Consider the following 22,698-nt stretch of genomic DNA (forward strand, 5'->3'; position numbering starts at 1 on the left):
CAGCCTGCCAGGGGCTTTTCCTGAACAAGCGGCGGCCCTAGTTTGAGAACCACTGCTTTAGCTTAAATAGCTCATCAATGAATATCAGGTTTGTTGTGATTTATCTGATTCTTGACATTTATGCCTCAATGTAACATTTTTAAGTGTATTGTTTTTGTAGTTGCAGAATCATAGAATAGTTCAGAGTCATTAAAGGCCCCCTTCCTATAAGGGCTTTGCTTTGAAAGATCAGATGAAAGTTTATGAAAGGCAACCTAACCCATAGAATGCACTCAGCACCACCTTCACTCCCAGGTCAACTGTTAGTATTTGTGCTAATTAATCTAACATTTAAGCATGATGTGATGGGCAACTCTGATTTTGTCATGCATGGGTTGTTCAGGGCAAATGATATACAATCTACTTGGTATTCTGCTTTTTAGAATAGCAAGTAGGCTGCAGAGTTAAAAGAAGTCCAAGGTCACCTTCTGTAATAACAATAATTAGATATTCCTGTCACTTATGTACACATCTGAAACAAGATACTTGCTTCCTTCAAGTCTCTTAGCTACTGGGAGAGATACAGAACTCCACATTGCTCAGATCTCTTGAGAATAATCAAAAAGAAAGGGGCAGGTGAGTAAACATCTCAATAAAACACAGAGAACTTGATTAGTGTCAGAGTCCATTCAACAATCACTCCACTCCACTTAATAGTTGCAGCCTGGCAGGGACTCACTACTCAGTCAATACAAAGGTTAAAATAAATATAGTCTCTGTAGTGTTTGATAAGAGTGTCAGGATGGATGAGGTAGAAAACAGACTTCACATCACTGCCAAAGTTCTGGTTATGTGAGTTTAGTGGACCTGTTAAAAATAGAGCAAGTGAGAAAAGATACATAATGGAAAATTTGTAGTAACAGTTCTCTTTCTTAGATGGCAGAAATGTGTAAGAATGACAAGACTGGTGACACGGGTAGGCAGCTGATACTAAAAACAGGTTATCCTGGTCTGGTAATTCATGTTGATTAGTATAGTTATCAGAATGCAAGTGCTGATGGATGAGAGCTAGCTGGTTTAGGAACAATTCAGAGAAGACTGTGGTAATGCTCAGAGGTTTGGATAAGCAATCAAATAAAATGGTAAATTAAATCAACACTGTTGATTGAGGGTCTGTTCCCTCTTTTATTGCTCAAGTTTGCAATTTGGGGATTGTGTTAGCGCCACAGTGGCTCCTGAATGTTCAGGTGGCAACTGTGGTCGAGACTGCTGTTTTTTCACCTACATCTGGCAGGAAAGGTGCAGCCTTTCTCTCAGAAGTTGCTAGAGTTCTCCATGCCTTTATCACTTTATGATTAGACACTACAATGCACTTTACATGGGGCTACAACATCAGATCATTTAGAGTTACATTTATGGAGAAAGTGATTAGGATGTTACAACTGCAGCGCTATTGGATCCATACTGGTTTCTCATTAGATGTAGATGGAATATCAGATGTTGTTTTGACAAAGAATGATTTGGGACTTGGCTACCTGAAAGACATTCATAGATTCCTAGACCATTGTGATAATCTAGTCTGACCTCCTGTATAACACAGGCCATTGAATTTAACACAGGTCATGGAATTTATGAGAGAGAACATAATCTCTCTCTTTGTGATACTAGGATAGTTGAGATCTACAGAGATGATTGAACTAAGACTCTGCCTTAGGAGAAAATTCAGTAGCAATACTCATAAAGTAAGGCCTGCAGTGGTAAGGTAGTAGAATCTGGCCCAAAATAATAGCCTTGCTCTTAATCCCCCCAATTATTTTCTTTTTTTCTCCCCGGCTATCAGCTAATTAATTTAGTATTGCCTCTCTATGGAAAAAGCATCCCTAATAATTTTCTTGAGAAAGTCTGAATCTTGCTCATGAATGGTAGCTGCATGATATGTTTTCAAGCTGAATTCAACCGTTGTATGCGTGACACTGAATATTAATGCTCTTTACTGAAGTGCCATCTAAGTATGCTGCAAATGGCCTTTTATCATTAATACTTGGATCCTACAGGTTGCATACGGCTGTTCATGATGTCACTACTTGGCATGGAATTGCTACCTGAAAAGGGAACTTGATACTGATGCGGTGAAATGTAACTCTAAATTTGCTTTTATATACAAAAGTTATGAAGAAATCAACAAGAATATAAAATCTTGGGGATAAATGGGAATTACTGATTTCTTTTTATGCTGTTTAATCCTTTACAAATCTGTCTTCAAAAATGAATGAAAATATTATTCCACCCAGGGAAACAGTGCATTCATTTTTAATAGTACATTCAGACATGAGGGAGAAAATACATTCTTTTTGTTTTGAATATGTCAATTTGGTATTTACGCTGCATCTTCATCAGCGCTAATTGTATTAAGTCTTAGGTAACAGGGATAATTGTTCATTCCTAGGATAAACTATGACAGGCTGACTAGGATGACTCACCGCTGAGTTACTCCAGTTTTATGCGAGTGTAGTTCCAATGAATTCAGTCACACTAGAGTAAAAACTGGAGGAATGCAGTGGTGCATTAGGCCCTGAGTTTACTGTTGGCAGGCACTTCCTTTGCAAATGACCCTCCATTAATGTTAAGCAATAGAGGCAAACTAATAGCTCTTGAAGAAATTCTACATTCAGGCCACCGCATAATCCATAACTGAGGCCTGCTGTGGAGAGAATGGGTCACGACAATTGGAGCCAAATCCTGCCTTCCCTCCATGAGCACAGTAGGCCCTTAGTACAGTCTAACCATTGTGGTTTGGTTGTGCTTGAAGGGAGAAGCAGAACAGAAGCAGAACAGAACTCTAACTGCATGCCACAGAGTCCTGCTCTGTACCACCTGCCTCTGTGGCTGTTTGGAAGGTGGTGGCTGTCCAAACAACCCATACCGGGGGAATCTGGGCCAGCAGTTACCATTACTACTGGAATGTAGTTGCGGCTGTGCTGCTCTCATGGGGTATCCTTCACATAACACGTTAACTCGCGCTTTGCACATGGGACCAGAGTGTAGTCCTAGGCATGAAAGATTCCCCAGTGTTCTGAGACACCAGTGTATAAGGGCCCTTAGCTGTTACATAGCTAGACTGTGGTTTTTAAGACACAGCTCCTAGGGCAGAATGATCTCTTTGGTGCTACTCTTTGTGCACAGGGAGAATGCTGCATGCTCCATCAAAGGGAAGTTCAGTGGAATAGATTGCTCCCCTTGGTGTGTCAGCCCTGCTTTGTGGGCCAGGACCCTGCCCCCTTCTTAGAATTCCTACTATGAACAGTTCCTGTGCAGCCACAAAAGCACGTGGGATGCTTCTTCCTGGATTGTATGGTTGCACAGATACCACTCCCAACCTGAGCCATAATGATGAGGAAGCACAGGGCAGGGCTCAGATTGGTAAGGACACTGTGGTATCCTTAACTTAAAATCTCCTTAGCTGGGTTGGTTTGTCTTGAACCCTCAACAATATTTTAAGTGGGTTTATTTTCCTGCTTGGTTTAGGAATGGGAATCAACTGTGTACAAATAATTCTTACAATGAGGTTCACAACAACATTAGTTCTCATTCTGAAAGATGGTGCCAGCATTTGTTGTGTCAGGAAAGAAATATGCACCACTCAAATACATGCTGCTCTTCTACACCTACAAAGGCTAATTAAAAGCAGGCTAGCTGTCACTGGGGATATGGGACCGATTGCATCCTACGAGTCCTGATTCATCAAACTCAGCTTGCAGGTTTGTCTTGGTAAACTAGCTTGGGAGAAGGAAAATAATTGGATTTGAACATCTTATTTCTACATTTCATTAGCAATTATTCTGGGCAACTGCAAAATTAAGGCACAGCCCTTCTATTTTGGTTTCAAAATTAGAAAGCATAAAAAAGAGTAGCCCATTGCTCTGCCCTGCCATGCTGGAGTCTCAGCTGGAATTCCTAGGAGCAACACTTTGCTCCTTTTGCTAGCAGTGGTTTGAGTGCTGTGAAAACAGCACAGTTGGCCTCTTCGGGATGGGCTTTATATTTCTCTGCAGCAAATCCTCCTTCCTTCAGTTTAAGTGTTGATAGGCTCTAAAGGGAGTCCCAGCCACTGATCCCATGAACAGGATTGGTAGGAGTGAGGTTGTGAAGCCTGGTGTGAGTTTGAAGCGGTGTAAAACAGAGCGACACAAAGCATCTCCGAATGAACGAAAAACCAAGCCAGCATGCAGTCTGTGCAGGGTAGTGGTGTTATATGCACGAACATAAACAGAGTGGCATTCACCTGTGAACTTTTCAGTCTGAACCCAAATTCTCAGCCTGACCATTTTTTCCCACACTACAGATAGAACAGGTCACAGTAGTTAAAGAAAACCATGGGAGACTGATCAAGTTTGTTGTACGACTGAGCGAATGTCTCTGTGAGAAATGCAAAAGTGGGATTGGTAGTGCAGATTGACAAAGGTATTTAGATACCTAAATATGAAGAGAGGTGCCTATTGGGATTTTCAAAAGTGCCAAAGTGAATTAGGTACCCAACTCCCTTTGACTTTCCTAGTCTTATCTACATCGATAGAGGCCTGAAATCTGGCCCTTTGTTCCTTTTTTGTTTACCTTGGCCAGTGAAAATCATTGAAGTCAGCTTCACCTTTGGTCATAGTTGGGTTCCTGTTCCTAGCTCTGCCCTACTGAGATTTCACACACAGAAGGGGAATGCTTATTTGTTTTAAAACACATGTTTTTATGAGATTGGTTTCTTTTTCAAAATTAGAACCATTTCTATTTTACCTTACAGCATTTACATTTTGAGCTAAATTTCAGATGACAGTGTTTCTTTAGGGACCACAATCTTCCCAGATTCACACCCTGTGTAAACCCACTGGTTTCAGTTGGAGTTTGCATGAGGGGAAAGCGAAAACAGAACTTGACCCGCACTGACATGCGCAAAACTAGTGAATATTTTGCTTACAACAGCTAAAGGACACTTGTGGTTATCTTATTCACACAATTAGTCCCATGGAAGTCAATTAACTGCTACAATTATAAACACAGGGCTGAATCCTGAGCCCCACCATGACCCATTTGCATACCTCTGGCAGTGCAAAGAGACCAAATAGTTGGTCAGCTGTGGAATTCTCTGGTATAGTAGGAGATGCCTAAATGGCAAGGTGACAACATAGCCTTCCTACAGGCACCTCTCAGCCCCTAGTGTAGAGGGTGTGCCAGAGGCTGGAAGAGGTGTGGCTACAGGTCACTGAACTTCAGCAATCTGCAGCGGCAAGATTCCCCCTTGGGGGCTGTTGGAGCCAGTTTGTATTTTAGAACAGCTCTCAGTTTGATCTAAACCATGCTGGGGTCTAAAATGGCTCTGGCTGCCCTGTAAGCAACCTGCATGGAACTTAGAAAGAGGAACAGGGATTTTAGGATGGAGAGGCACCAGGAAGTCATAGCTAGGAATGCTAAAGTGCAGATAGAGTAGCTCTGTGAATAGTTGCTTTAATAAAGAGCCAGTTTAGTGTAAAAAGAATGGAGTTCTACCATGTTATTATCCAGCACACAGAACATGGAACAACCCCCCGTACATGGAACTGCACTCCTTGATGGCTCCCCAATCTTTGCCATGTCCAGCAGAGACTGAGCAAAGTAGAAATTTGAGGCTAACAGTGGTTATACTGAAGTTAATAGGAATTTTACCATTTATCTTCAATGGGATCATTTTTGGCTCAGTTACTGACACAATTACATTTTTAAAATTCCTCAGGACTCCGTCAGGCCACATCAGAAAGAATCATAACTAACAAAAGGCAGCAGGTGCCTGCTGCAGTGCTAACAAGGAAGATAATAGTTACCTTCAGAAAAGAGCTACAATTATTTCGGCTTCTGCAATATTGCCCATCACCTTTATTTTCCTGGCTCTCATTCCCTGTTTATCCCTCAGGCAATAGGGGAAAGCCAATTGCACTTTAGTCCCATAAATCAGTTTTCCTCTCCACACTTTATCATGATACATTGTTCATTTCTTTCTGTGTCTCCCCATATTTTGATACAGATACAGGAAAACCTCATTTGAGTTGAGTGATGGCGACTCTACTTTTAATGAGTGAATGGGGAGACTATTTATGGCATCCTGCTGGTCATGATTTTTTGGTATATTATTTATACCACAATTTTGTTGTTAAAGTTTTTACCTATTGAGAATATTTGCTTTAGTGCTGTTCTTTCACTTTCCTTTTATGCACCATTGGCAATGCTAATGCTGGACTGAAGTGGGGAAGAGGTATGTGGTTTCTCTTTTCATGCAATGCACTTGGCATGGTGTACCTCCATACCATTCCTTACACAGGGCAGATCGGCAATGCACACTCTCGCCCAATCATTGGGCTGGAGACAGGTCTGCTCCAGCTAGAGCCTCTTCAAACTGTGCAGGAAGGGGAAGGGGACCATGTAATGCTAGTCCTGAAGAAAGCACACTGCACCCTCCTCTATGAGAGTCAGAGTGGCTGTACTTCCTGGGGACTCTGAGATACCGTACCTGGCTGAAGAGCAATGCTCTTAGTGCCTAAGTGCTCTTAGGGGTACCATGCCATTGTGCTGTCCTTTAGCATGGGCTCTGTCACATTGTAACAGAGCTCTAAACTTTAGACTACACTTGCCAAGAGCGTTGAGTAACCAGGGGAAAGCTAGTGCACAAATGTTGAAGAGATTGTATGAAACAAGGGGGAACTTGGGTAAAGAGGAAGATACCAATATTCTCTTCCTTCTCACAACAAAGTGCTATGAAATAAAATAAAATCTCTTGGTAATTTTAAGCTTTTCCAGACTAGCTTCAAATTACTCAGCCATTGGTTACTTGTGACCAGATTCAGCCCTCATATACAAACATGTAACCCCAATGATTTCAATTGATACTGCAGGGGTGTAATGAGGGCTGTTAAATGGTATCTGTTAAATGATTCGGTTTCTCATTAACAGAAATATCCCTCCAGACTCCAGCTGTGTCTTATCCACATACACAAATCAATATTCAGCAATATAGTTGCCAGAATAAGACCAGTGAATGTACAAGATCACTTGAAATGATTAGAAAGCTGCAGTTCTATTTATATTTTTCAGACTTTTTAATGGAAAAATCTAATTTGTTGTTCACAAATAAATGTATTTCTCCTTGTTTTAATTTCAAGACTTAACACTTTTCTCCATAAGCAATTTTAGGGATACTATAATACATCGTCATCATCATGACAAAACACAAAAGAATGTGGCCTCCTTGCAAATCAGTGCCAACCTGATCTATCTCTGGTAAGGTGACTAAGATGGTCTGACTGTATTTTCCATTTATGTCCATCATTGGCAATCTTGTCCTGCCACCAACGCTTTTGGCATCTACATGATCATTGGCTCTGAGGCAGCATTCCTTGACACACACACTTTGGAATTTGTTGATCTTCCATTCTTATATGTCTATACCAAGAAAGCAGACAAAACCAAACCAGTGCTGATGGAGGTGGTTGCTGGGTTCAGTTTAGAATATCCTCATTTCCAGTCTTGTCCTGCCACTTGATATGGAAAAGCTGACGGATATGATGAGAATTGAAAATGTTAGTCCAGTGTTCTTTGGCCTTCCTCACTTCCATACAACAGAGTTGGTATGAATGTGGTTCTATAAATCCACAGCTTTGTAGCAAGCTTGATGTTACAACAGATCCATGGAGGCTGTCAGGCCCAGAGCAGGCATGAAACATGGCAGCAGCAGCAGCTGTTGTTATATGAGCATCTACATCTTTTCAGCATCCTCCAGCACTGTCTATGACAGCCCAAATATTTGAGGGCTGCTACATACATGGGGTCCCACCTGGACAGGTTAGCATGACCTGGTTGTAAACTGGAGCTTGAGGCTGTTTGATGGTAATGGCCAGGGACTTCGTTTTATCTGGATTAATAACCAGTTCAATGCATGCTGCTTCTTGCCTGACCAGATCGGCCACCAGTTTCAGTGATTCATCAAACTGAGTCAACAAGACAATGTTATTCACATATTCAAGATCCCAAAGCAGAATGGTGGTACAATAATACTGTCATTTGTCTTCAGCATCTCAGGGGTAATGTTACCCTCAGTGCCTTCCCAGACTTCAGCTTATGGACTGTGGTCCAGATACCTTCTTGATTGAAGGAAGGTGGCTCAACTGTGACTTCCTTCCCCTCTTCAAGTGGAAGAGGGACTGCAGGTGATGGACAATTGAAGAGCATCATGACACGGTCTTCCCATCAATGCAACTGATTCTGCAGACTCTGGCTGATGCTGCCAGCCCAATTCTTTACTGGAGAAGCTGGTGCCACATTCCCTTGCAAACACCGCAAAGTTGAATAGGGAGTGTGGCGATCACGCCTGGTGGCAGCCAGTGGTAAACTTCATTCCAAAGTTGAACCCACTCAGCCTTTGCTTTTGCTCTCCACAAATGTGTATTTGAAGACTCAAATGGTAGCCTTGCTTTTTATTTAGCTCCAACAACTGTGAGCATTTATTCCCTGACCCATAGATGTCATTTGAAGGGCTGGGGCCCCATCACTAAACTGGCAGAGATCAGCACTGATGACCTGAAACAACATCATTGACAAGGGAGTGAGACTTCACTCCATAATGCTTCGATAGCCTTACGTGGTTCAGAACGGAAAGCTGTCTGATAGCTTGGTTGTAATAAGAGCTTTTGGCTGAATTAGGCTAATTTCAGCTCATTAACTGTCTGTTATCGAAGTCAGAGGCGTACTTTTGTCAGCAAAAGCTGATGGTTCAGCACTTCTGTGAACTTTTACATCCAATATTAATCGCCAAGGATTGTTAAGGAGGACATGATTAATAACAGTCCTAGTGAAGCCATCTGGGCTGTATCAGGTCTGCTTGTGAATCTCTGGCTGCCAGAAGAGCCAGTCAGAGATCACCATGTCGTTGGCAGCTGCAAATTCCAGCAGTTGCTGCACACTCCTGTTCTGCTGCCCAATACCAAACTTCTTGAATGAACGTGACCTGATGTAACTTTATTTTCCTACATGCAGGAAAAGTCACCCAGTATCATGATGACATTTCATCCCAGAGTGTCATTAAAGAGTGACCACAGTTGCTGGTAAAAAAATATCTGCAGCTACATTGCTGGCCTTGGTTGGATCATACACTGCGATAATAGTAAGATGCCCACAGCTGGTACAGAATCCGATGGTGCTAAGTCACTCATTAATCACTCACCAATCCTGCATTCATCAGGCATTGGATGAAAGTACAATGCCCGCCTGTTGCTAGAGCAACCTGTTAGGGCAGCCTGAGAAAAAAAGTGTATCATCTTCAATTTTCTTTTCACTCATTCCTGGCCAGTGCACTTCAGCTAAAGTGCAGATCTCAGTGTTCAGGATTTTCAATGGCTTGATAAGGGGGAGGGACTTTAGCTGTTCCGGACAATGTGCAAATGTTCCAGTTTTACATTTGTCACCAACCTGAAGAAAATACTGGAACAGCCGCTTTACAAGGTTTTATTGGTCATTTTTTGCCTCAGTGGCAAAGAAACTCTTGGTTGTTTCAGCTACAAGGATAACTGACAACTGTCACTTTGGTACAATGTAAAAAAAGGAATTTAGTTTCATAGCAGTATACATATATATATACACACTCACACATACACTGCTATTTCTCCTTATCCGATTGTCCATAGACTCTTTGCTCTTCTTCTTCCCCTCCTCCTGGGAAGCCAGGGTTTGTATCCTTTTTCTCTTCCATTAGTTTAGGTGCACATAAATTCAAGAATACAAATAGAATCAAATAATAAGATAGAACAAAAGAAAAAGAAAAGCATAATAATAAATACATTTAAGAAGCAGTTTCACTTACCATTTTACATTGATGGAATTGTCACAAAACAGGTTTAAATCAGTGCTAAGGAACATATCCAAGGGGCAGGGTATAATAGATTCTTTCCAGGTCCAGGTGTATGCATTGGAACCTGATCTCTTGATAGGAAAAGGCCCAGTGGGAAGAGAATGGTTCTTTGGTGTTAGGGAAAGAAGGACTTGTTTCCTAGTCTCATCCCCTCAGCATCCATTACATAAGACACGCTTCTTTCTTCCTTCTTGTTGTTGTCTTCCATTGGTGTTACTGACATTTTCATAAATATATGTTCACTGGGAGTAGCTTTTCCTTGCTACCTCATATTTAAAATCTACTCTGAAACTTCCGAAAGGGAAAAATTCCCAAGGAATGAGGTGGAATAACATTTATTTTTAAAGTATTTTTCCATGGTGCAGAATAAATAAATACTACCTACGTCACATCTATATCTGGCCATTAAATAATGGATATTTGTAACTGTTTGAAATTCCCATTGGTATAGCAATTCCTCCTCCACACTATGATATGTATGCCTGCGTATTTTTGATGCATGAGATGTACTAACCCATGTGTCCATCAAGCTGTGAAGATCCACAGGAGAAATGAGGCCAAACATTGCAAACTACAAAAAGTCAGAAGCAATCATCTGAAATGGACTTTTAAAAAATGGCAGGTGTACCAAATATAAACCAAAGCAATATATAATACCTTTATTTGCTTTGTTAAATTACTACAAAGTGAAAAGTTAACAGGAATATTTCTGGTGTGATTTAAACATACATTCGTTACATTTTCAAAAGATTTTCATTATTTTTTGAGAACATGCCCCCCTAATGGCTCATTTTCTCTTCCCAGCCATATGGTATCAGAAGAATAGAATAATAATAAAATAATGTATTGCCTAGTACCTGTGGAGGGCTCTTTAACCACAGATTTCAAAGTGCTTTGCAAATAAATTCTGTTACCTTCTTATTTTTAAAGACATGTACATTGAGATACTTAACAGTTACATGACTCACCCAACATCACCCAGTTAGTCAGTAGAAGAACTCAGGTCTTCTGACTTCCAGTTTTATGTCTTACCTACTAGGGAGCAATTCACTGCTGGATCCGGCAGAAGAAGAGTTGATGGTGAGGGAGAAGGCACAGAATAAGGCCCTAATTCATCAAAGCAATTAACCATGTGCTTACATACTTTGCTGAATTGGAGCTTAGTCATATGAATATCTTCAGTAACAGCAGTGGAAAGCCAGAAATGTACTGGCCAGGTAAATTTATTTGTATACATGTTTCCTTTTCAAGCATGATCCAATCTAAAGAATTTCCTCTAATTTAAGATACTAATTAAGGCCCCAATCTTGCAAAGTGCTCTGCATGGACAGATCTTTGTACTTATATAGAGTCCCACTGAAGTCATAAGTATCTATTTATGCTATTCCTATAGCATTCATCACCATAGTTACTAAGGGCCATATCGCCAGTGCAAACTGATGTAACTCAATTAACTTCAATAGAGCGATGCCACCTCACACCAAGAAACCCTGGCATGTTATAGTAAATGGGAGCTTTTCCATTGACTTTTGGGGCCAGGATTTCATCCCAAATGAGGATCTGGTCCTAAATATCTACATATATTTGCCTCATGTCTCCTTTATAAATCAGTACACTCTCAATGCATAAACCTTCTAGATGTGACCTCAACATTTATTAAAAAGCACTCTGATTTAGATAATTTACCTCTTCTGCCAGGAACTATCATTTTTTAACCTGAGCTTGAGGTAATTATTCCTACTTAAATTTCAGCAGCCTGATGTTAATGCTTTGCTTATCATGTACGAGCTCTTCATCTTCAAATATCAAGAGTATTTTTATCATACCCTTTGCGTAAAATGGAAACATAGGACAATATGCAGCAAGGTAGAATGAAATGTGTTTGATATTTTTTTCTGTTCTATTTTTTAATCTCCAGATGGCCCCTGAAACTGATCATATTTTTCTGTAGTCTGTTCACATACTACTTTAATTATCTTGATTAACAGATAGCACATGTTGAAAGATGCATGTAAGACAGGTAATACTGTGATAGCATTTAATCGCTTTTTGAAACTTAGAACTAGAGAAATGATTAAGCCATAATTTAAATATTCTACTAGAAGACAAACTGATAAATGTTATGACATAACTTTAGAGATCACAGGCCTGACAGTCTTTATCAGTGTATACTAATGCAGCTCCACTGGACTGGGGTGAATTACTCCTAATGTGAGTAAGGTCAGACTCAGGTCATTTGTGTTTAATGCAAATTTCTGAAATATTTATCAGCGGATGGACTGGCAGAGTCCAACAATATGCAGAGCTCCTTCATCTACCTAAAGAGGACTAATGGTACTGAAAATGAACTGAGCTTGTGCCTTGATTTATTGGCTACTGGGAAGAGTTTGGTAAACAGTGAAAACTGGACTGGATCCTGGTCCCAGCTTCAACAGTGCAAAGCTCCCAGAATCCCAGTGGATTGGTGACCCAAGAGTCCCCCTGCCTGGGGAAGTCCTCAAGGATTATAGAGCCATATGGTGGCCACTTTACTCCACATCCCCACTCTCTGATAGAGGGCATGTCTGGGAGAAAGGGGGCATAGGCAGGGCCACTCTATCCTTCAGGAGCCATTGTTAGCCAATGTAAGTAGAGCCACTCTGTGCTGGGAATAGGACTGCAGGCCAGGATCAGAGAGACAGAAAAGTGATTTAACTTCTGAGCTCCCTGCTGAGCTGCACTGATGAAGTCCTGGAACTTCAACAAATTGTGCAAATTCTCTCTCAACATTCCAGCAAGTCCATGCTGCTAACAGAATTACTTTACTTTCAAATCCTTATGCTCCTCAAGACAAATTCTGAGATTCTTATTGAGCAAGTCTCTCCCAATGGGAGATATGCTTGTGTAAGTCTCTCTGAATTTGGTCCTGTATTTTTGACCTAGTGCATTGCAAGGCTATCGTTTACAAATGTATCCACGGTGGATTTGTTTAGCTGTGTTCTGTAAAAGAAGGGAATAATTAAATACTTACAGGATCCCTTTTTACAAGGCCTGGATTAGGCACTACTGTGATGAGGTGGGCGATGGTAAACACAGAGTTAAGAACGTAGGAGACAAACAAATTCTTATGCAGTGTTATCCTTTGACAGCTGAGGCTCCTGAAAAATATGTACCACAAGTTGCAAATCAGTGCTTTTATTCTGATGTCACTTTAAGAAGCACATACTGGCAACTGTTTCTCAAGAATGCCCTTTGGCAACAGGCAGTCAGAAAACACATGCCTAGCATTGCAGCCATGGGACACAGCAATGTTTTTTTTTTTTTTTACACCTGTTTAGCACCACATGCTTTCCAGACCATGCTGTGAGGAGCTAGCAGCTTAGATTCAGTACCCTGGAGGTTGGTTTTTTCACAGCACCAGAAATGTTAAGTGGTGAAGCAGAACCCTAATAATTATTACAGATGTGCATGAATGCAAATTCTGAACAGAAGGAATACTGTTTTCAAGGAACTGCTCTCTGGAAACTGAATATCTCAAACATTCAGATAAAAATTAGTTGATACTTTAGGAATTAGTGATGAACCAGGGTGGGAACCTTGGACTGGAATCCCCTTCAATTTCAGGGAGATTTGGTTTTGTATCCTGCATGGCTCCAGCTCAGATCACACACCAGAACAGGCCTATTTTCCCGTTCAGATGTGGCTGAAATCTTATACGATTTGCTGCTTTTTTCAGGGTTTCCACCATTTAGGGTAAAAAATCTCACAAGAACAGCTCATAATATTTCTGTACCAACAAATCACTACCATAGCCTTGATTTGGCCTCAGACCTGATCTCTAGCCAGAAGCTAATTCACATCTGAATCATAACATCACCTCCTCAGCTCATCTTTACTAAGAAGGTCTAACCTCAGTGGGGCGCTATGATAACTGAAAAGGAGCAGGCAAAACTGCTAGGTAAATGAATGCTCAACAAGTGAACGAGGTAAACAGCTAACTGTAGCTGAGGGAACTCTTACCCTGCACACTACAAGGAGCCGTCTGAACTGATGGCAGGCTTCCATTTAAAATCCACTGCTGTGTGTGGGTGGGTGGGTGGGGGTGTGCGAGCATGCTCGCGCATGCTACAGGTTGGTGTGTGCATCCAGAATGCTCTGTCTAAAAAAAGAAGCAAACTGACTCTAATAGATCTAACTCCAGTTTCCTGCTAGTGATTCTGAGAGGGCCACTGTCAGGAGCATTGGCCCCTGTTGTGAACTGAGGCCAGATGACACCACCAATAAAAAAAGAGCATTGAGTCCCATGGTGTTGGCATGGAGAAAGAGTGTGCTAAAATACTAACTCCGCTGCTGTGGGCTCCTCTGTGCGAGTCTGTGGGGACAGAGTGTGACGTCATTTCTTTCAATGGCTTGCAAGCATTGTCACAATGCCAGTCCTCAGGGGCTTCTCAGAGGTGAGAGTTTATTGGAATGAATTTGGTTTGCACACGAGTCACACAAGTGTGTGCAATGAGTGTCACACCTGTTATTTGGTCCAGGGTTAGAAAGCTCTCCCTGTTAGCTCACAGGGTCACCTAGAAATGAAAGTAAATGGTAAATATAGTACCAGTCACTATTGAATCACTATACCCCTTCAAGTAGTGCAGCCACGGCAACATCCAAGACACCAAATAGTTATGAACCTTAAGACCCAAAGTAGGGAAAAAATGTCTCTGGCAGTGAGGGACTGTGGATATGTGAGGGAACTTGAGCTCATGTTCACTTAACAGCCACACATGCAAGCTGTTCTGCGCAGAGTCTAAAGCCAAGGGCTCTATTGCTTCAATCCAAATTTCTGCTGCTACTCTTTGTTTGTCTGCCTGTCCCTCTCTCTAGCACAGTTCAAAGCATCTACCGTGTGGAGTCTAAGCACATGACTAAAGGTAGCATTTCAGAACAAAAAGTAATTTTATTCTCTTTTCCACACACCCTTATTCCCCAAAGATCTTGCATATCAGGACTTCATTTGAAAAAGGAATATGTAGCCAGTAGAGTTTGCAGAGGATTCTTGTGACATGCTCTCACAAGCTTTTTTACACAGTAGGCTGGCAGCTGCCTGCTGTACTAGTTGTAGTTCTACTGCCACTAGTTCTGAAGAATTTCTGAAGTGCCTCTTCCTGTTCTCTAATGAAGATCATTTTAACCATCATTTCTGTGTCTTAAAACTGGGTCTCAATGGTGAAGTAACCAATGGAGATTCCAGATGGCATTAATGCTTTGTACTTACGCTGTAGTACACTTCATCCAAGGATCCTGAAGCACTTCACAAACACTAATTAATTAAGGCTCAGGAAACTTCTGTGAGCTAGTTAAATACACATCTGAGAGATGGCTATACCACCACAGAGAAGTCAAATGCATATGCAAGGTCGGAAAGTGGGTCAGTCAAAGAGCGATCATTAGAAACAAGGAGTCCTGATTCCCAGTCCTGTGCCCTAGGCATTAGAAATGTTGCTTCTTCCCTTAATATCTTGATGGATTTGATGGTATTATTACCATCATACCAATGCACACATCATCACAACCCCCCACCCCCAACACAAAAAACAAAAAACAGATAATCAAATACAACTGCAATAGAAACTATACAGATGTCAACATGTGCCCACTGTAACTACCCAATCGCTAGAAATGTTATCTTTTCTAAGGCTTTGTATATACTACCGCGGTAAGTTAACCTAAGTTACGCTACTCCAGTTACGTGAATAACATAACTGGAGTTGATGTAGTTTAGGTCGAATTACCACATTGTGTTGATGGGAGACACTCTCCTGTTGACTTCCCTTTCTCTTCTCGGAGTGGTGGATTACCAGAGTCCATCTGAAAGTGCTCTCCCATCGATTTAGTGGGTCTTCACTAGACCCGCTAAATCGACACCCACTGCATTGATTGCAGCAGCGCCGATCTACAGGTAAGTGTAGACAAGCCCTAAGAGAAGGAGAAAACTGTGGCAATGGTGGATACCATTGTAAGGTAACTGTTAGCAAATGTGGACTTTAATGGTGACTGACAACTCTGGAAGTATTAGTGGAGTAGGATGACATTAACAAGTAGTTGTAACATTATGTTCCTGAAGTGCACTAAATATTTAATGTAAAAAAAGAAAGATTACTTGTTCCCTAGGTAATTTCAAGTGGCACATTAAGATAATGCTTGTTGAAAAGAATGATGGTGTTTTGCTCAGGGACAGTACTTAGTGTACTTAAAAGACCTTATTAAACAATGTTTAAAGTTTATTTTTTATTGTTTTACTTTCTATTGTTTGTAAATTTGAAACACTTTTTCTTCTTCCTCACCTAATTTTGCCTTTTTTTTCCCCAAACACTGATTTTTCAAAATAGTTTTGACATGGAGAGAATGGAGGAATGAACTTATACTAACAACAACTTACATTTATATAGTGTCCTGTCATACCAAATCAGCTTTGATTTTGCATCAATTTATGTCCGCACAGAATGAAGAACAGATGGCCGTATCTGGTCTGGGCTTCAGCCCCTTTCCATTGCTCCAATGGCACAAGGAGGCCAGAAAACCGATTTATATCATCAGCTAGGAATTTCCCTGGTGTGGGAGAATACCCAGGTGACATAGCTGGCTTTACACAGCTCACTCTCCTGGCTCTGATATAGGGGAAGAGTTCAAGGAGGGAGCTGCCATGGCCAGAGTGCACTTCTTTCTCCCTATAGCCAGCTGTGGAATGGCCTCTTGAGGCCTGTGGCAACTCTGCCTAATTTAAAATTGCCTTCTACCAGTGCCTGGACTAGCCCCTAGCAGTCCTGGGGAGCAGGAGAACACAAAGATGGCTTTAAAAAAGCTCTCACAAAACTGTAGCTCTGAGCCAGTGTGTTTGTATATGAACTACTGCTGCTGATACAGACCTGAGGAGAAATGTGTATGGAGAATTTGTAGGATTCACAGAGATAGTGGCTATTGCTTTAAAAATAAAAATGGATGAATTTGTAGTTTAATTTTGAAAGGCTTCCCCCAGGCACAATGGCACAGGCTCAAAATAGGTCAATTTTTTGGTTCTAGACCTTTTATACTACCTTTTAGCTAGAGTACTTTCATTCTTTTAACCAAAGATTCACATGATTTATTTACAAAGATCTTAGAAGATTTTAACATCCAAGTATCCAGGCATGAAACTATACCTTGTGTGGTTTTCCATTATTTTCCTTATCCTTCTGGCTGACAAAATGAAGTAATTGAACTAGTGTATTGAAAAGTGCTTTGCTTTAAGTTACTGGAGTGAGATAAAGAAACAGGTGGAAATCAATGGAATTTTGTGTTTTCAAAATTGGAAATTTTAGTTCAGATAGAAATGCTGTTGAGAACAGGGGCCTCATCAACCATTCCTTCTTATTGAACTGTAAACTCTTGTTGAAGACAAGGCACATAAGAAATGAATGACTAGATCCTGCATTACATATCATGGTAGAGTAGGGAAAGAATTCTTGAAGATCACAGGGTTATTACTGTGGTTAGTCAGACCTTGCAAAAACAAGTTGGTGATTTGGTTAGATTTGATTCTCCAATGGGCAAATTTTGGGTGTTTTTTTTTTTTTTTTTTTTTACTGGAAATCCTGGGATAGATAAAAATCACAGAGTAATTGAGAGCAGTGTATGCAAATCATGTCCTTTCCCTCTCACTGAGGTAATAAAATAATTTGACATTGCTGGATGTTTTCTGTTGGAGGTAAAGTCCTGTATACCTTACTTGTGTGAGTAAGAACGTCAATGGAACTAGTCCCCTGGGTAAAGATAGGATTTGGGGTTTTCTATATAAAATGGCATGTCCTGGAGTCTAAAATGAAAAAGCCTTATCATATAATATTGGTATCTGACTTTAGTTTGGTATGGTATATAAATGAACATGCTCTTGCGGGGGTTGGAACACTGAAGTTCACTCCTACATATGACAGGATAATTACAGTTGTCTTTAGGACAGAAAAGAAAAGAAGACAACAATGAAAGCAATTTACAGTCCTGGTGGTGTGGTGAGTGAGGAGACTATGTTCGGTTTTGAGTCATTTTGCTGGCAAATCAATTTAAGACAAAACACACTAACGCCACACTCCTACAACTCACATATACATTAGGGCTGCCTTGCAAAATTGTCAAAAATTTACCAGGCACAAAATCTTATCACCCACCTTATCTGAGCATAATGGTAATGAAAAGATTAATTATATTTTAGTTGTTCATTAAGGTCCTGATCCTGCAAACACGTATGCACATGCTTAACTTTACTACTGTGAGTAGCCCCTTTGAAGTAAACTAAACTAAACTAAAGATAGTCAAGTTAAACAAAGCACAACATGGGGTTGTCTGCAACAGCAGGGGATTGGTTTCGATAAAGGAGATCCCTTCCAGTCCTACGTTCTATGTTCACAGAATCAAATTGGGGCCTTAAAAAATACTGGTCCCCCAGGGTGAGTGGGAGAGTAGAATTTTGTGAAGCTGCATTAGGAAGTTAAAGAATAGACAAATTCCTAGTACTGGCCTTCAAATGAGCCACTGTTCATAACTATAAGAGAGAGAGAGAGGAATCTTGCCCTATCACAAAAATGCCAGTAAAGTGAACAGTTCACAAATTACTGAGCAATTTCTCATATAGTAAATACAGTTTTCATACCCATGTTCCTTCTCAGCTCTCCTTTAGTACCCTTGTCTGAATTTTGTAAAACAAATTCAAAGTTTAGTCACTTTGGGATTGGATAAGAATTTGAAAATTCAAACAAAAAGTGTTTTTTTTCTTATATAAATGTATAATTCTATTAGTATGTCTATTAGACTCAGGGCCATAGTCTCAGCTAGTGGCATAATTCCAAAGATGTCAAAGAAGATAAGTTGATTTACACTAGCTGAGGAGCTGACCCATATGCTTTGGATACTGCCAATATATATGCAGGTGAAATTTGGATCAAAGAAACACAAGCAAAATTAACACATTTTAAATTTGGGCACAATTTTATCTAAAAGAAACAGAGCTTTCTCCCTTGTACACCTCTAACATCTATCCTTCTAACGTACCTACCCTTCATCAAACTGTCTAGAAGCCAAAAACAAAATTAAGGGACACATATCTAAGATTAGATCTTTAGCTGTGTTGAACTATTGCCTCCTTAACCATGTGTTTCAAAGCACTGCCATCAATCATTAAATAGTCCATGCCCAGTGGGTCTCTCTTTCCCATAAACAAAACTGCTCCATCTTTCTATCCCTCCTCCACTCCTGTCTCCTCACTGGTTAACTACCATCTCATCTTCAGCCTGATTTTCTTTGACAGCGATTTGGAGAGCAAGATATTTTCCCATCTTTTGACCTAGTCTCCCAACACAACCTACTTGACTGCTTCTAGATTGGCTTTCAATCACTTCCCAGTACTAAAAATACTGAAAATGATATGGCACCTTGTCACACCAAATCATCCTGGTTTGTGCACCAGCATAACTAACGGATGGTTTGTTTTAGCCTGAAGTGAATTTTTCAGGCTAAATTATCGTCTCCAAATAAATATGGGTTTATAATAAAAAGCTGGCAGATTTTTAGTTACTACTGATAGTAATTGCACAATAATGACACTTTCTTATGCACTGTATAAGAACCTTTTTAGAGAGAAAGATGTTTGTCATATTTCCCGTTTTTCATACTCTTGAAGTCTTCTATATATATATATATGTTTTGCAATTAGCTTCATTGGTTTTGATGTTGCTTTCTTTCTGTTCAGCTCTTGAAAGATGCAAACTTATTTTGGAACTGAAATTCCAGTAGGATATAATTGTGCGCATTATTTGTTCTGATGCAGACATACTTTTAAAATTGCTATGCTTTTGTTGTGGTGTGGAGTGGAGAAAGCTTTTCTGAGTGGCTTTTTATCACGCAGATTTGGAAATATTTAACTAGTCATTCAAATTTGCAATTGTCCTGCAATTAGTTTTGGTTGTGTTGTGTTGATGGCGCACATTTCCCTATTTATGAGTTAGAGTTCTGGGGATGGATCCTCACCTAGTGTTGACTGGTATAGTATCAGCTGTGGACCTGGTCCCTAACCCCAGATGCTTTTTTAAAACTTGTCTGGGTCATTCCTTCTGTATCACCAACATATTTGTGAATATGCACTAGCGCAGCACTTTTAGAGACACACTATCAATGTTGCAGGTTTAGTTTAATATAGTATGATGAAAGCAAGTACTATACTAATGTTGCTTAAGAACAACACATCTGGTGTAAATCAGCATAGCTTCAGTGAAGTCAATGCCGATTTACCCCAGATGAGGATCTTCCCCAATGATTCATCTTTATGTTTGAACATTTTCATTGTAATTTGCATTCACATGCGTGCTCTCTCTCTCTCTCTCTCTCTCTCTCTCTCTCTCTCACACACACACACACACACACACACACACACACACACACACAGCAGCTGCCATTAAGAAGTCATCACTGACCAAGTGTTACCATACATTGGTATCCATGATACTCTAAATACAAAATTAGGTAAGAACAAACTGGGGTACTTAAACTGTTAAAGATGCTGTTTTTGAGTTAGCGTGACTACTAGGGCTGTCGATTAATTGAAGTTCACTCACGCAATTAACTCAAAAAAATGAATCGTGATTTAAAAAATGAATCGTGATTAATCACAGTTTTAATTGCACTGTTAAACAACAGAATACCAATTGAAATGTATTAAATATTTTGGATGTTTTTCTGCATTTTCATATATATTGGATTCTGTGTTGTAATTGAAATCAAAGTGTATATTATGTTTTATTACAAATATTTGGACTGCAAAAATGATAAACAAAATAAATAGTATTTTGCAATTCACCTCATACAAGAACTGTAGAGCAATCTCTTTGTTGTGAAAGTGCAACTTACAAATGTAAGATTTTTTTTTTGTTACATAACTGCACTCAAAAAGAAAACAATGAAAACTTCGGAGCCTACAAGTCCACTCAGTCCTACTTCTTTTTCAGCCAGTCATTAAGACAAACAAGTTTGTTTACATTTACAGGAGATAAATCTGCCCTCTTCTTATTTTACAATGTCACCAGCAAGTGAGAACAGGCATTCGCATGGCACTTTTGTAGCTGGCATTGCAAAGTATTTACGTGCCAGATATGTTAAACATTCATATTCTCCTTCATGCTTCGGCCACCATGCCAGAGGACATGCTTCCATGCTGATGACACTCATTAAAAAAATAATGTGTTAATTAAATTTGTGACTGAACTCCTTGGGGGAGAATTGTATGTCCCCTGCTCTGTTTTACCCATATTCTGCCATATATTTCATGTTATAGCAGTCTTGGATGATGACCCAACACATGTTATTCATTTTAAGAACACTTTCACTGCAGATTTGACAAAATGCAAAGAAGGTACCAATGTGAGATTTCTAAACATAGCTACAGCACTTGACCCTACGTTTAAGAATCTGAAGTGCCTTTCAAAATCTGAGAAGGACGAGGTGTGGAGCATGCTTTCAGAAGTCTTAAAAGAGCAGCACTCTGATGCAGAAACTACAGAACCCGAACCACCAAAAAAGAAAATCAACCTTCTGCTGGTGGCATCTGAGTCAGATGATGAAAATGAACATGCGTCGGTTCGCACTGCTTTGGATTGTTATCGAGCAGAACCCATCATCAGCATGGACGCATGTCCCCTGGAATGGTGGTTGAAGCATGAAGGGATATATGAATCTTTAGCACATCTGGCATGTAAATATCTTGTGACACTGGCTACAACAGTGCCATACGAACATCTGTTCTCACTTTCAGGTGACATTGTAAACAAGAAGCGGGCAGCATTATCTCCTGCAAATGTAAACAAACTTGCTTGTCTAAGCAATTGACTGAACAAGAAGTAGGACTGAGTGGACTTGCAGGCTCTAAAATTTTACATTGTTTTATTTTTGAATGCAGGTTTTTTTGTACATAATTCTACATTTTAAGTTCAACTTTCATGAGAAATCTGATGAGTTTCAACAAGGATGAGTGCAGAGTCCTGCACTTAGGATTTAAGAATCCCATGCACTGCTACAGACTAGGGACAGAGTGGCAAGACAGCAGTTCTGCAGAAAAGGACCTGGGGGTTACAGTGGACGAGAAGCTGGATATGAGTCAACAATGTGCCCTTGTTGCCAAGAAGGCTAACAGCATTTTGGCCTGTATATGTAGGAGCACTGCCAGCAGATCGAGGGACGTGATCATTCCCCTCTATTCGGCATTAGTGAGGCCTCATCTGGAGTACTGTGTCCAGTTTTGGCCCCCACACTACAAGAAGGATGTGGAAAAATTGGAAAGAGTCCAGCAGAGGGCAACAAAAATTATTAGGGGGCTGGAGCACATGACTTATGAGGAGAGGCTGAGGGAACTGGGACTATTTAGTCCACAGAAGAGAAGAATGAGGGGGGATTTGATAGCTGCTTTCAATTACCTGAAGGGAGTTCCAAAGAGGATGGATCTAGACTGTTCTCAGTGGTACAAAATGACAGAACAAGAAGTAATGGTCTCAAGTTGCAGTGGGGGAGGTTTAGGTTGGATATTAGGAAAAACTTTTTCACTAGGAGGGTGGTGAAGCACTGGAATGGGTTACCTAGGGAGGTGGTGGAATCACCTTCCTCAGAGATTGCACTACAGTACTTGTATTTGGTTAATTGAAAAATACTATTTCTTTTGTTTTTTTACAGTGCAAATACTTGAAATAAAAAAAATATAAAGTGAGCACTGTACACTATGTATTCTGTGTTGTAATTGAAAGCAATATATTTGAAAA

General features: G+C 40.3%; 1 protein-coding gene across 2 annotated transcripts in view; it reads right to left on the minus strand.

Annotated features, from left to right (window-relative positions):
• The window catches only part of CALCR (calcitonin receptor), a 241,571-nt gene that overhangs the window by 52,232 nt on the left and 166,641 nt on the right, over window positions 1–22,698 (minus strand). For both annotated transcript variants that reach the window (XM_005308550.5, XM_005308549.5), the window contains one exon: window positions 12,909–13,035. In XM_005308550.5, the coding sequence (XP_005308607.1) occupies window positions 12,909–13,035 (127 nt within the window). The remainder of the gene's footprint in view (window positions 1–12,908; window positions 13,036–22,698) is intronic.

This window comes from Chrysemys picta, chromosome 2, assembly GCF_011386835.1.
Source record: "Chrysemys picta bellii isolate R12L10 chromosome 2, ASM1138683v2, whole genome shotgun sequence".
NCBI lineage: Eukaryota > Metazoa > Chordata > Testudines > Emydidae > Chrysemys > Chrysemys picta.